The sequence below is a fragment of the Engraulis encrasicolus genome, chromosome 7 (genome assembly GCF_034702125.1).
Source record: "Engraulis encrasicolus isolate BLACKSEA-1 chromosome 7, IST_EnEncr_1.0, whole genome shotgun sequence".
Lineage (NCBI taxonomy): Eukaryota > Metazoa > Chordata > Actinopteri > Clupeiformes > Engraulidae > Engraulis > Engraulis encrasicolus.
Genome location: NC_085863.1, coordinates 44,407,869 through 44,421,470, shown reverse-complemented (window position 1 = coordinate 44,421,470; position 13,602 = coordinate 44,407,869). Strand labels below are relative to the sequence as shown.

At 41.4% G+C, this 13,602-nt stretch overlaps 3 protein-coding genes across 3 annotated transcripts; all 3 read left to right on the top strand.

The window, feature by feature from the left end:
- Nucleotides 1-27: 27 nt before the first annotated feature.
- pgrmc1 (progesterone receptor membrane component 1) lies at nucleotides 28-5,397 on the top strand. The gene is made up of 3 exons (XM_063203648.1): nucleotides 28-357; nucleotides 2,311-2,466; nucleotides 5,006-5,397. Exons 1-3 carry the CDS (start codon nucleotides 66-68, stop codon nucleotides 5,098-5,100), a joined length of 543 nt encoding a protein of 180 aa, XP_063059718.1. The 5' UTR covers nucleotides 28-65; the 3' UTR covers nucleotides 5,101-5,397.
- A 2,522-nt stretch (nucleotides 5,398-7,919) lies between these two features.
- LOC134452956 (cytochrome c oxidase subunit 7B, mitochondrial) lies at nucleotides 7,920-9,789 on the top strand. The gene is made up of 3 exons (XM_063203649.1): nucleotides 7,920-8,048; nucleotides 8,729-8,853; nucleotides 9,565-9,789. Exons 1-3 carry the CDS (start codon nucleotides 8,012-8,014, stop codon nucleotides 9,652-9,654), a joined length of 252 nt encoding a protein of 83 aa, XP_063059719.1. The 5' UTR covers nucleotides 7,920-8,011; the 3' UTR covers nucleotides 9,655-9,789.
- Nucleotides 9,790-10,415: 626 nt separating this feature from the next.
- mrps12 (mitochondrial ribosomal protein S12) lies at nucleotides 10,416-11,982 on the top strand. The gene is made up of 3 exons (XM_063202587.1): nucleotides 10,416-10,576; nucleotides 10,753-10,808; nucleotides 11,508-11,982. Exons 2-3 carry the CDS (start codon nucleotides 10,763-10,765, stop codon nucleotides 11,888-11,890), a joined length of 429 nt encoding a protein of 142 aa, XP_063058657.1. The 5' UTR covers nucleotides 10,416-10,576; nucleotides 10,753-10,762; the 3' UTR covers nucleotides 11,891-11,982.
- Nucleotides 11,983-13,602: the final 1,620 nt, after the last annotated feature.

Here is a 13,602-nt window from a genome sequence, read left to right as displayed (position 1 = left end):
TAGTTGCGCTATCTTCCTCTACCTCCTCCCCGTTCTCCTGTTTGCATGCAGAGTTGGAAACAAAGATGGCTGAGGAAGAAGCTACAGAAACTTCTCCTGGAATTCTTCAGGAGATTTTCACTTCGCCGATTAACATAAGTTTGCTGTGTCTGTGTTTATTTCTGTTGTACAAAATCTTTCGTGGAGACAAACCGCCAGACATGGGTGAGATCGAGGAACCGCTGCCGAAATTAAAGAGGAAAGATTTCACGTTGGCAGAGTTGAAACAGTATGATGGAGTAGAAAACCCAAGAATTCTAATGGCTGTGAACGGGAAGGTGTTTGATGTAACGAGAGGAAAGAAGTTCTACGGCCCAGGTAAAGCCGATCTGTCTTCTGTTTGTTGTTCAGGCGTGTTCCTTTTACACTACACAAATGTATGTGACACCCTTTAATTGAGCTGAAGTTCTCTCTATGCTTAATTATTTAACATTCCATTGCAATATATGTATCTTGTTCGCACGTGGGGGCGTTCACCAAATTCAGCGTTAAAGCTAGTGGGGCTTGTAAATTATTTTGCATGGGAACTCTTGCCCTAGCCCTCGGACGCTATTTCCTTCTCGTTTCCTTGCAGGGGTTTAACAAAATGCTCTAATTTTGAGTTTATCACGCCCCCATCGGCTCAACCACATACTTGTGGAATAGCTCTTGTTGGTATGAGCTAACACTCTTCTCACGCGATGTTGATGTAAACCCTGACCTACTGATGATTCTGTCCAATCTGCCTTTCGCCCCCATTACGTAACACATGAAAACATGCTTATTCACAATGAGCTTGCATGGAATGATATGCATTTTACAATGGTATGACCATTCTCAAGCACCACTGATAACAGTGTGAAATGATATCTGGTGTCCCCATGTCAAGTGGTCACCCAGATGCAAGAAACAGTGATTGGCCAAAACTAAACTAGTTGTTGGAGAAACCAGGTAGGCCTATTCTGTAACAATGGTAACTATGCACACCCAAACACACAATCACTAAGGTTTGTTGATTAAATTGAACCTGGTCCTGAGTTTCCCCAAAGGCAGCTGCAGACAGTGTTCACAATTCAAAGCCATTCACAGTGTTCAAAAAAGACTGAAGGAAAAAGATCCTTGGTTCAGGCACCTCAGTTGATAGTAGAAAATCCTTCCCCCTTATTTGAACTTCACACCCTCCCAGAGCACAAGTTTATTTTGAAGGATACTAGTAGTGCCCTACCTACTCTTCTGCCAATTATCAAATGTGTGTTTAGTTTTGTCATAAAGTGAATTGTGCAAGTATGTAGGCCAAATATGCTATTAATAAGAAGTAGCCAATAAATATGACTTTGAATGTAGTCAGCCCTGCCTGGTTAGATAGGTAGTTGCTCCACAGAGTAGACAAGGCTGAAGTTACATCATCGTGCATTTAGATTTTGTGAATGAGCAATGTAGGCATAAAGGTCAAACGCCTTTCCTTCCTCACCTCAAGTTTCTAACGCTGTAATCTCGACAGGAGAAGATATTACTGATCATCAGTGTTGCACCTTGAGTTATGGTCATATGGACAAATATTAAGGATATGTCTGTACTTAACTGCCAGCTCCCTATCCTGTTCAACTCATCTCACTACATGTTATACGAAAGTTACTCCATTTATGTGACAATAGACAATCCTTGAATCCAACCAACTGCATTTGACCGGTTCTGTGGCCTTGTGTGCAAAGTATTAAAGGATAACTTCTGCCAATTTCGACATGCAGTTGTAATGCTCACACTACACTGGACTTGTCAGTACCTGAGAATGTTTTTTCCTGGTCATTGTAATGGGGCAGGCGTTTGTTTACATTTCAAAAAACATCTTGATTTATTCCCAATAACAGCCAAAAGGTTATGCAACATCAGCAGACAACTAGCGAACATGATACCTTTTGGGATCATATTTGGAGTAGGCATATGTTAAGAAATGTTTTAATGTCAACAAAGTCTGCCCCATTAGAATAGCTCAGATCTCGGAAAGGGCTGAATCGAAAAATGCAGCATTACTGACAAGTCAAGGCTAGCGTGAGCGATACAACAACATATTGGCAGAAATTATCCTTTAAGCTTAACATGCTTTGTTGACTTGTTATTAACTCACTGTTGTCAACAACAATTCACTGTGTTAACTCAGTTACTTACTTTACTAACTCGTTGTTACTGACTCGTTATTAACTGTTCATTAATTCACTGTAATTAGCTATCAACTCACTCTGGTAACTCACTGTTATTAACTCATTCCGTTAACTCTCTGCCCTGTCCTTGCAGAGGGACCCTACGGAGTGTTTGCGGGCCGGGATGCATCCAGAGGACTGGCCACGTTCAACCTGGAGAAGGACGCTCTCAAGGACACTCCTGATGACCTGTCTGACCTGAACAGCATGCAGCAGGAAAGCCTGAGCGAGTGGGAAGGCCAGTTCACCCGTAAGTCACGCACTCCAACGGTCTGTCTGTTCCTCTTTGTCAGTCTCTCTCTCTCTCTCTCTCTCTCTCTCTCTCTCTCTCTCTCTCTCTCTCTCTCTCTCTCTCTCTCTCTCTCTCTCTCTCTCTGGGACCTTGGTTGAGGAGAAGGCTGTTTTGTTTCGGGAATTTCAATGACACGGCTCGTGTTGAACGTATGCTGTTACTAGAATGGCAATGAGAAACTCATAATGCATTAGATTCGGTCTGTGTAATGTCGTATTAGTGTAGTACCGTGGTTGTAAAGTCTATTCAATGATTGGTATTACAGCATTTCACTGGCCCAGCGGTGTATGTTATGAGGCTACAGCAATGCTATGCAAGGTTGGGTTGGCATGAGTTCCTCCATACAAGGACTTCACTGCCTGAATTGCAGAGACTTGTCATCCCATGAGTGCAGAATGGGTATAAGCCAACTCGCAAGTCTGTCTAAATATTCCTCTACAGACATTACATTACGTTTAGCAGACTACTGGGGATGGTGAGAGAATCTTGCATAGTATCCCCCTTTAATTAATTTAGCATTTTTTTGTATTGCAATACAGGTTAAATTTACCATTAATATACACTTTTGTTAGACTGTCATTAAAACAAATTTTAAATGACATTGATGAAGGGAGATGTTAATGCACAACTAAAGTTTGTCACAAAATAGCTAAACTAACCGTGAGTTCCTCTGAACACAGGGGTGAAGGGCTCTGACATAATTTCCTGATCAGGTTGTTTCATTTCCTAATTTTAACTTATAATTGTATAATTCGGTAGCGTCAAGCACAAAGAAAGCTAGTTTATTTAAATGTACATGCCATGGTGTAGTCATTTGGTTGTTTGTATTCAAACGCTGCCAGGCAAAGCGTGTGGTCCAGACAAGGAAGTGGAGAACTTTCTCGTTATCCTACTGTAGTGAGACCAGTGCACGCGTTCTACCATCACTTTTATTATACATAACGCTGTGATAGTTTTACATGTCACTGCAACTTATCTGGTTGTAAAATTTCTGGTGGACTACTGGCTGAAACAAAGAGAGCATTCAGACAGGGTCTGCCACCACTGAAGTTCCTCCAAGAGATGCTAGCAGAAAGCTGAAAATAACAACATATCTCTCTACATCAGCAGAGGGTCTGGAGGGCTGTGCTGTACTCATAAAAGGAGAGACTGCGTTAATAAACTGGTGTTTGATTTTGTTGTAGCGGCCTTGAACGAAAATGGACAAATAAGTCAATACTTACTCTACCTTGGTTAGAAAATGTAACATACTTGTGTATCTAGAACGGATAACCAAAGGAGATTTTTTTTCACCACCTTGTTCAAGTTCATTTAACAAGGTTAATTGATCATTTGTTCACATGGACATGCAAAGGATTTTAATTATTTGATTTAATTATTTTAATCACTCTCCCAGCGACAGGACAGACATTGCTTTGCAAGATAGGGTGTCATGCCATGGTAATGGGACACACTGTACCAAGTTGTAACCTCCAGTGTGAATCTTATTTAAACTTACTATAATGTTTTGGAGTGTGCTCAGGTGTTGGCGTTGGTGTTGACCAAGTAGTTTCTGAGCCAGCTACCATATGGTTGGTATATGTGGAATATCTGATTATATTATAGGAGATTATACACTGGTATACACAGGTGAAACACTGAGTAAGCTTATAGTGGAGAGCAACATAGGACCAGGTACTTTGGACTTGACATGGTCAAAGGTTTCCAGGCCAGATAGACAGCTATGCTTGTCTGTCTCTACTGAAGTGGCTCCTCCCACCTGGCTAAAAGCATGGGTGGTGAGACGACCATGCCTATGCAGTGATCACTGCCAAGCTCTCAAATGAGCTGTCACTGGAAATACACACCTTGTTTGGATACTTTAAAATCTCTGCTTAAAACACGTTTTATTCCATGGTGTTTGATACAATGTGACTCATTTTGATTCAGCTATCATTTTATTGTACTGTTTAATCTCCTGTCTGTTTGTCCTTTCCCCTCGTGTTGTCAACTGTGTATTGCTATTTTGAAAGTGCTTAATACTTAATTATAGCTGATCAGACAGTAACTGTATATTTAATTTAAAATTTAGCAGTTAATCACACACATCCAATACTATGATCTTACTAATGTACATCAGTGACGGAAAGCAAATTGTAATGGAACAAAACCGTTATACAAACTGACTAATAAACATTAAGTGTGCGGCTACAGAAATGAACAAGGACGGATAGGGAGGGTGAGCAACCAGAAGGCAAACAGAAATAAATAAACCAGAGCTTCCTGATGCATGAGCATGGAGTAGACACATTCTCTTGCCCCAACCTTTTGTTTCAAAAATCCTAAAATTTAGCTGAGTTTCACAACACGACTAACAAGTGTAGTTGCTAGTCAGTGAACATCTTACGCCGATGCGGAAATTGCATTGCAAACAACAAAGTAGCTAACATAGTTGGCAACTATGGTTTCGAGAAATGCTCCCTAGAATTTAACTTGCTCTGTCTTTGGCTCTCCACAGAGAAGTATGACTATGTGGGCAAGCTGCTGCGGCCTGGCGAGGAGCCTACGGAGTACACGGACGACGAAGAGGTGAAGGATAAGAAGAAGGAGTGAGCACAGCACAGCGCAGAGCAGCGCAGCCACCCACGGCAGCAGCAGCCTCTGTTTCAATCCTTCCTTTCACATGTAACACTTCCTCTGTGACCAAACTAAGTTCACGGGCCACTGATAACTTCTCAACGTCTGTGACCCACCTCTGCAGCTGTGTGTTTGATTCAGCATCTTCACAAAAATCTCACTACACTGATTTTTATGTTTTATTTTTTTCCCCGCACACACCTTGCATTCACCTGTGCAACTCTGCTTGGTACTGCTGTGGTAATATGACCAGGGTTCCTTGTCAGCCATGTATACTGTCGAACATTTAAAAAAAAAAAAATCAAATTCTGAATGATCTTTCATGAGGGAAATGACCAATATGATTTTGATAGCAATTTGATAACAATACATCTGTTTCTGTATCGTTGGCTTCTTTAAGAGGATGTTCCCATCATGTTCACAACAATCACAATATTGCAACATTTAGTAATAATACACATGCTGGGGAAGCCATGCAGAATTTTGATGAATGTAGAATATCACTACTAAGTCTCCACAGAACAATCCAAGACCTCATGGTTACAGCCCTGGGGATATCATGCCGGCATGCTCCAGACAATCTGCTTGGTTTACAGCACCACTCACACCTACATGTGCATCATTCTTCCAAGTGGGCTTTGTTAAAGGCAAACTTCTGTGTCAATGTGTAGCCACAGTGATCCAAGGTCACACCCTGTGTTTGGCAGTGATGGACAAAATGGATTCAGTAGTTACAATCCAGTGCCACACATTCCAAATATTCCATATTCCAAAAGGTTTTACCTGTACAATGCAGCCAGGTGATTGGCTGGTTGAATTTGACCAGTAAAACGTCCTTTGGAATATGTGACCCTGGCCCTAGATTGTAACTACTGTACTGTAATGAATCCATTTTGCCCATCACTGGCAGTTGGTTGGAAAAAATGTGAAGAAAAGCTTGGGACACAGACAGAATAACGGACTAGCTAACTGAATGGGAGGCATAGGAAGTTGCAGTTTAATTTTCTTTTGCCTTATTCGTTACGTGTGGGTGCCAGTACGTATTATTTGCTCTGTCGCGTCAATTTTTCTTTGTTCTTTTTTTCGACAATTGGGGACCTTGAACGACAAGGCTATGGATTTATTTACTGCGAACGTGTCCTTGAACTCTTGACACGTTTACAGTATTAAACATTAAAATGTTTAATTCGTGCAACAACAATTCGGGCAACAACCGTGGGGTTTCTCTCAACTTCTGTTTTTTTTTCCGCACACCTCAGCTGGTAGGTGCGTTGGACCCAGATAGGTCCCTGTTTAGAAATGTATATTGGTATATAAAACTCCCTCAATCACAAGATATTGAAAATGTTTTGTGATCTAATTAAAGGGACACTGTGTGAGATTTTTACTTGTTTATTTCCAGAATTCATGCTGCCCATTCACTAATGTTACCTTTTTCATGACTACTTACCACCAGCATCAAATTCTAAGTTTTCATTATGACTGGAAAAATTGCACTTTTCATACATGAAAAGGGGGATCTTCTCCATGGTCCGCCATTTTGAATTTCCAAAAATAGCCTGTTTTAGCTGCAAAAAATGACTGCACTTGGACCATACTAGAAAATATTTGTTTATTACTTAGTAAACTTTCATGTAAAGATCAAATTTTGCAATAGGCAGCCTAATTTCAATAAGCAGCATAGTTGCAGTACCTTTTTTGACCATTTCCTGCACAGTGTCCCTTTAAGTAGATACATAAGGCTGCGGTAAAAGACTAGCGACACATAAGAGATATACCTGGCTTACATGCATATGTCCACTACATGCACAGGCATTGTATAAGGGTTTGTTTTCTTTTATTACATTGTATTCTATCGCAAATGTATTTCTTGTGGACATTACATTACAGATGTGAAAACACTCGTCCTTTATTTACGCGAGAACTGGAAAAGCTCCCTCTGGCTAAAGGCGAAGCTTAGAGCCAGCATCCCAACAGCCCTCTCTACCTTCATTCACAGATGACAGAGAGGCTTTTGCAGTCAGTCAGTTATGACATTCGATTCAATGCACTGGACCAATTTCACTTCTTACAAACACGTTTTGCCTTTCATTAACACACACTATGTTTTGTGTGTGTGTGTACGTGTGTGTGCGCGTGTGTGTGTGTTTTGTATTATTTTTGATTCTTTGGAAGAGGAGGGACCAGGCATGTGTCTTTAACCTTGTTAACTATTGTTGTCATCTACGTCATGCGAGGACAATTTAGTTTATGAGTAGTCCAAATAATATGAGCAAGGAGCTCTGATCATGTCATGACTGAATCTTAACATTCCATTGGAGAGTTGGTTGTGTGAGTGATTGCGTATACAGTATGTACTGCTTCTGCTGCTCAGTGGATCTACTTCAATGATGGAGTTTGTACAACATTAAACAACATAAACTAAAACATAACGTCTGTGGACATCGTTCTTTTGGGGTATTTTATAGAGGTGTTGCATTTGGGTTGTTCAAATTTGCTCATAGTTCATAAAGGTATTAGAAAAATAGTGACGTCGATATAAAGCACATTTAAAAAGTCAATAGGCAATTCAAGTGCTTTATAGAAGGAAGCATTGCCTGCAGTCTCAAAAAATGATATGTCTAATATTTCAAAAGAGCAGTCATCATGTCATTCCTTAGACCACAACAGATCTGAAATGTTGGGGGCCAATATTGATATTCTATGGGCCAAACATGTAAACTCGCAGAAGACAGCATTCCAGCACACTAGGTGGCAGAATTCATTTTCTGGAGGGGGAGGAGGGCGTGAAACGCCTTCCAGTGACGCACTTCCGAGCAGTAATCTGCCATTTTGTTGTTGGTTCTTCAAGGGTGTCCTCGGTCGGAACAGCAGGGCAATATCAAACATGTTCAGGTTCGCTAAAGCCGCTGTGAATCTTACGGGTGAGTTATTTAAAGACTGCAATATTAAGTACACTTTCCATAAAAGAAAAAGCAAATGTTCCTTCCAACTGTGTGACTGTGTGAAACCAGGAAGGTTGTGCTAACCGGACTAGCCGTTTGGCTCCCTGGCAGCCAACGTTCACTTCAGTTGGCTGGTGGATTCAAGCTAGAACGAATGTCACGTACCTTTGCGCAATCTTGAATGTTGTTTGATATTCAAACTAACTAAGCCTAAGGTGTGAAAAGAAGACGTTTTGGTTCCGCATAAGACGACAATACAGTTGTCATGCAAACGTTTAGATTACTCCTCTGACATCTAACTTGAGGATAACATTTTGGAGGACTTGATAACTTCATAAGTTCAAGACATGTTCACACTCACCTGAATGTTTTACAACGCAATCGTTCACATCATAGGACCACATTTTTAAAAAGCAAGAATCGCTATTATCTGCACTTTTCAGTAGTAAAATCCTGTGACTAGTGGCTTCAGTTCAGCAGGTGATCTGCTGACCAGGGCTGTCCTCATTTCACCTCTCATGACCCCAAGTCAAACATGGCTGTTTGGGTTGTTCTTTTGGACATGTGCATACTTCAATAGCTGCTAGTTCAGTTCCATCCCCAGGTTTACTGTTGAAATGCCACATATACTAATCGACCTTCTGATCATTTGTCTGTAGGCCAGAGTGCACGACAGGTTGCAAGGCGACAGACTCACTCGGACGTGAGCTCTGAATTCCACAACAAGTATGGGTACCCACTGATCGGCGCTGGCGCGGTCTTCTGCGTTGCTGTCTGGACCTACGTGAGTGTTCATTGATTTTAAATATCGTCCCCAATTGACATTATTTTATACCACTGCATATCAAATGTGTTGTTGGACTAAGATTGCTACAGCAACATAGTTTTGTCTGCATAATTATGTGCACTTGTGGAACACTTTTTTTGAGTGACTATCATGTCTGAAAATGCTGTAATGGAAAACTGAACTGCCTCTACGATTACTGTATGTGGTAGACATGTTTTAATTTGGTCTTGATTTGGCCTAATTATAATGTTTGGAAGCAGATTTTGGTCACAACCTCAACACAAACAAAATTCCGTGCACCCCCTGAAATCTCTGGCGCACCCCAGGTTAAGAACCACTGATGTACACGGTACACTGTACTTTACATTAATATTACAGACTGTGGCCCTACCGTGGCACTATAACGCCACTCGTCAGGTTGGATTCCATTTCCTCTGCGGACCTTTCCCCTTCTCTCTCTACCCCCTTGGTCATATAAGATAAGAAGGTGTGACTGCCAACACACGTTGGAGTCTTTGACATATCCAGTATGACTAAGTCATTACAATAAAGGCTTTTAAACTTTTTTTTAAAGGAGATTGCCTTGCAGTCCGTTGTGTTGCTGCATTTTCTGTCACACACACCCCACCCATCCATAGAGCACCTCAGCCAAACTTTCTCTGAATTCAGGCAGCACTCCTGAAATAACATTCTGTGATTTGTCTTTAGGTGCTGACACAAACTGGCATCACGTGGAACCTGTCACCCGTGGGCAAGGTGCAGCCTAAGCCATGGAGGGTGGATTCAGAAGAGGAGTAAAGACCACTTCCGGACGATGATGGCCCCCCACAACGGCTGTTGACTCTCCTTATTCCTTGTTTTACTATAAATGATGTACATCTGAACTGTTCAAAGTGGTGTGATGTGTGTAATAAATTAATTCCAGTACGAAGATTGCTGCGTGTTCTGAGTTTTATTGGTTGTTGTGGTTTAGGGCAGATGAGAGTTGCTGAATATATTTCAAGCATTGTTTCGCATTTGAAGACTTTGCTTGAGGTAAAAATATAACCTACCGTAGACCTACTTATTTTGAAACTGTATGTGATTTAACGTCCTTCAAATGCCAGAACGATAATGTTCTTTCAGTCTTTATCTGTACAGGTGTACATGCGTGCATGGTAGGATGTTGGTCTGTGAGAGAATGTTTGTCAAATGACCAGTAGCCTAATTATAATACCTGTATGTGAGTCAGACTGTAACACATGGCCTCCGAACAGATGCACACTGGATATGAAAAGGTGGATTAATTCTACAAGAATTGCAGTTTTTGTGTTGTATTGACGTTAGTGTTCTGCAGATATACAGCCCCACTGATAATCACATTATTGTAGTTCATCTATTTTTAAAATTTATTTTCAAACACCCAAAAGGAACAAATGAATGAAATGAGTGCATGACTGGCTAAAATGAGCAGACGTCGTGAATCTGGAGCCCTTTTGTTTTTTTAAAACACCGTAGTGCAAATAGTGCAGGCCCTTTGCGAACACTAGAGGGCAAACTAATTCTACAAGACTGGACTGAATGACAGAAGAAGAAGCCGTTTCCGGAGGAAGCTGATGCCGCTGAAAACAACATGGAGGCACACATGGGATTTTAGATACGCTCTTTCAAAATTGGGTGCTGAGAGGATGAAACATTGCTTTTCCAGACAAGAGCATAATAGTGGAGGAGACAGCTAAAAGTGCGTAGTGTTTTCATATCAGATATTTTGAAATAAATGCGAGAAAGTAACATGGTTAAGTTGTTTTATGACCTCGCTCACAAGGTGACACCGCACCAGATTGAGTAACCTGTAATTCGCTTTGCTCAATTATACGTATTTAACTACTCTATCCATAATTGTTTCTTCCCTGCCAGATTTACCAACATGTCGCTTTTGGGAAAGCTGAGACCACTGGCATCGTTCCTTCAGAGTAAGTACAGATAGACAGTGATGTTGATGGGGTGTCGAATTGACCAGGTGTGTGTTGGATTGACAAGGAATTATGTGGGAATTGGATGTAGCTGTAGTCTGGTTCTTGGGTCGAGTCCTAGCCTACTGGCAATAGTTATTCGTTATTACACTACAATACACAGTGCTTTCATTCAAGTCGTTACTAGATGGACAGGGGCAGCTGATGGCAGTGCTGCCAGCCAGAGGGTAAATTGTAAATTGAAGGGTACCAATGATGCCCCTTGCATGATGATGCGTTCTAATCTGAAACCCTTAGATCAACACTTAGTTTCCACAACAACAAGAGCATCATTTGCCCACATGACAGAGAAATATTTACCCAAGGTTACCATGTCTGTATTGTACAACATGGTGTCATGAGATAGTCGTCACATTATAGTTGTCTTTCTGCATACGTCAAGTGACAACTTGTCAAAGTGTGTCTGACTGAAGTGATGAATGAGTGTGGATCATAACATGCATTATTACAAAGATTATAGAAGTGAATTGTAGTGTGGCGTAATAAGCACAGATAAGGCAGAGTATCTTTTACAGTATATTTACTTCACTGTTCTTGAAAGTCCTCTGCTTGAAACAAGCTGTGCCTGTTACACAGAAATGATTACACAACTGTCATCCTAACTGTCCTGACCACATCCCCTCTGCTCTGCTGTTGCAGTGTCTCAGTCCATGGCGCAATGGTCCAGCCCCATCCTGTCCAGGACCATGGCCACCCTGAACCAGATGCACCGGCAGGGCAAGCCCGCTCCCCGGCCCCCAAAGCTCGGCGCCACCTTCGGCCGGCCGCAGTTGAAGGCCGTGATCCTGAAGACCATGATCCGCAAACCGAAGAAGCCCAACTCGGCCAACCGCAAGTGCGCCCGCGTGCGGCTGTCCAATGGCAAGGAGGCGGTGGTGTTCATCCCTGGCGAGGGGCACAACCTCCAGGAGCACAACGTGGTGCTGGTGCAGGGCGGCAAGACGCAGGACCTGCCCGGGGTCAAGCTGACTGTGGTCCGGGGCAAATATGACTGTGCCCACGTGGTGAAGAAAAAACACTGATCGGAGGAGAAGAGTTTTGGGGATGTCTGGCTATATGTTGTGTGTATGTGTGCATGTGTGTGTGAGAAATGTTTAATAAACATAAAACAGTTCAGGGTTGTACGTGTTATTTTTAAAGCTTTCAATACAGACATATCATTCATACAAAGAAGGGTTGGTCCTTTTCCTGTCAATGAATCCATGTAAAAAAAAAGGATCTAATAAACCTTATAAAAGAAGCAATGAAACATGTCTAAGCTTACTTCCTATAACAAAGTGTATGATGTGCATACACAGGTTGTGTTCAATGACAGTGCAATGAAATGTGAGAGCTAAATTGTGGGATCATTTCAGAAGGCCTTCTATAATCCTGTGCAAACTCTCAAAAAGCAAAAAGTTTTCGACCAACCAACATGGAATGTGTTTTGCTATGGGTTTTTTTTTCTAGATATGCTTGCTCTTATCTGAATATAAATATGACGCAAAACATGAACATGACACAACAGGCTCTACATATTCTGCTGTATGAGTGTGAGATTTTGCATTGGCCTGGGCCCACTCATAATCTTGTGGCGCAACACATTTTGTTATGTTACTTATGCACGTGGGCCAACTAAACGCATTTTAGATGATCTCGCGGGTCACATGAAATGGCCCCACGAGCAGAGCTTGACATCCCTGCTCTACACCATCCGTGTAGAGCAGGGATGTCCAAAGTTTGTTCAAATCAACAGAATTCAACCCAAATGTATCGAAGTCAATGTGAATAAAGACGGTGCGGAGGCCTGTGAGCAGAGTCAGCCATGTGACACAAAACATTGAGAGGACTCCACCAGTAATCCTCACTTAGCAGTTTGCACATGGAATGATCAGATTCCCTGACTTTCTCATAATTTGCTGAAATTGCCTGATATGACCACATGGGGACCCTGTAGCCATGTTTGTTATCAGTGTATTTCAACGCGTTTTTTTTTTTTTTTAAACTAATCATTAGTTACTAATGTGTTGGTGACAGGCCTTCTCCATCAGTTGGAGAGACCATCATAGTTTGACTGTGGTATACAAAAACACACTGTAGTGGTTCACTTTCTGTGACGCATCAGAAAAAGCATAAAGAGGGAAAAAAAAATCAAACATACATTTTTTTTCTTGTCTTCTCATCCATTTTATTCCAGATTCTTTGAATCACCCGGGAATCTTTCAGTGTCTATCATATATTTTCTTTATTATTTTTAAAAAACGGATTAAGACCATATGTACCTTGCATACAAGGCAACGGTAATCAATAACATAAAGCAGTCAGCAATGCATCAGGCTCACAAGTGTATAACAATCATCGTTTGGGTTCACAAATGGTCTTTTTAAGTCCTCCCTCTCACTTAGAAGCCGTTTACACGTACATGGATATTTTTTAAAACACATAGGTTTCGGGCTCTCGGGAGTTTTAGAATGTACTTGTAGAGAGTTACTTGTGCACAATCCCTGGTGCTGAACAAAAAGATTACGTATTTCTGGAAAAAAGGTTCGCACACTTTGGATTCTTTCTTCCCAAAGTTATCCTCTCTTCTTTTTATTTATCCATTCATTGGCAATGACGTTTCGACCTCTCTGTCTTCCTCAGATTCACGAGTTCACGAGTTTTAGAATGCACATGTTAAAATATCCACATACATAGAGCACTTTACTGAAGGGGTCTCTAACCAACACACAAGGCTGTAGGGTAAAACAGGAAC

Bases quoted from the DNA above. Each gene is read 5' to 3' on its own strand.
- pgrmc1 (XM_063203648.1), top strand. From the start codon at position 66: ATGGCTGAGGAAGAAGCTACAGAAACTTCTCCTGGAATTCTTCAGGAG. The intron at 358-2,310 runs GTAAAGCCGATC...CTGTCCTTGCAG, and splicing joins AAAGAAGTTCTACGGCCCAG to AGGGACCCTACGGAGTGTTT. The intron at 2,467-5,005 runs GTAAGTCACGCA...GGCTCTCCACAG, and splicing joins GTGGGAAGGCCAGTTCACCC to AGAAGTATGACTATGTGGGC.
- LOC134452956 (XM_063203649.1), top strand. From the start codon at position 8,012: ATGTTCAGGTTCGCTAAAGCCGCTGTGAATCTTACGG. The intron at 8,049-8,728 runs GTGAGTTATTTA...ATTTGTCTGTAG, and splicing joins AGCCGCTGTGAATCTTACGG to GCCAGAGTGCACGACAGGTT. The intron at 8,854-9,564 runs GTGAGTGTTCAT...ATTTGTCTTTAG, and splicing joins GCGTTGCTGTCTGGACCTAC to GTGCTGACACAAACTGGCAT.
- mrps12 (XM_063202587.1), top strand. From the start codon at position 10,763: ATGTCGCTTTTGGGAAAGCTGAGACCACTGGCATCGTTCCTTCAGA. The intron at 10,809-11,507 runs GTAAGTACAGAT...CTGCTGTTGCAG, and splicing joins ACTGGCATCGTTCCTTCAGA to TGTCTCAGTCCATGGCGCAA.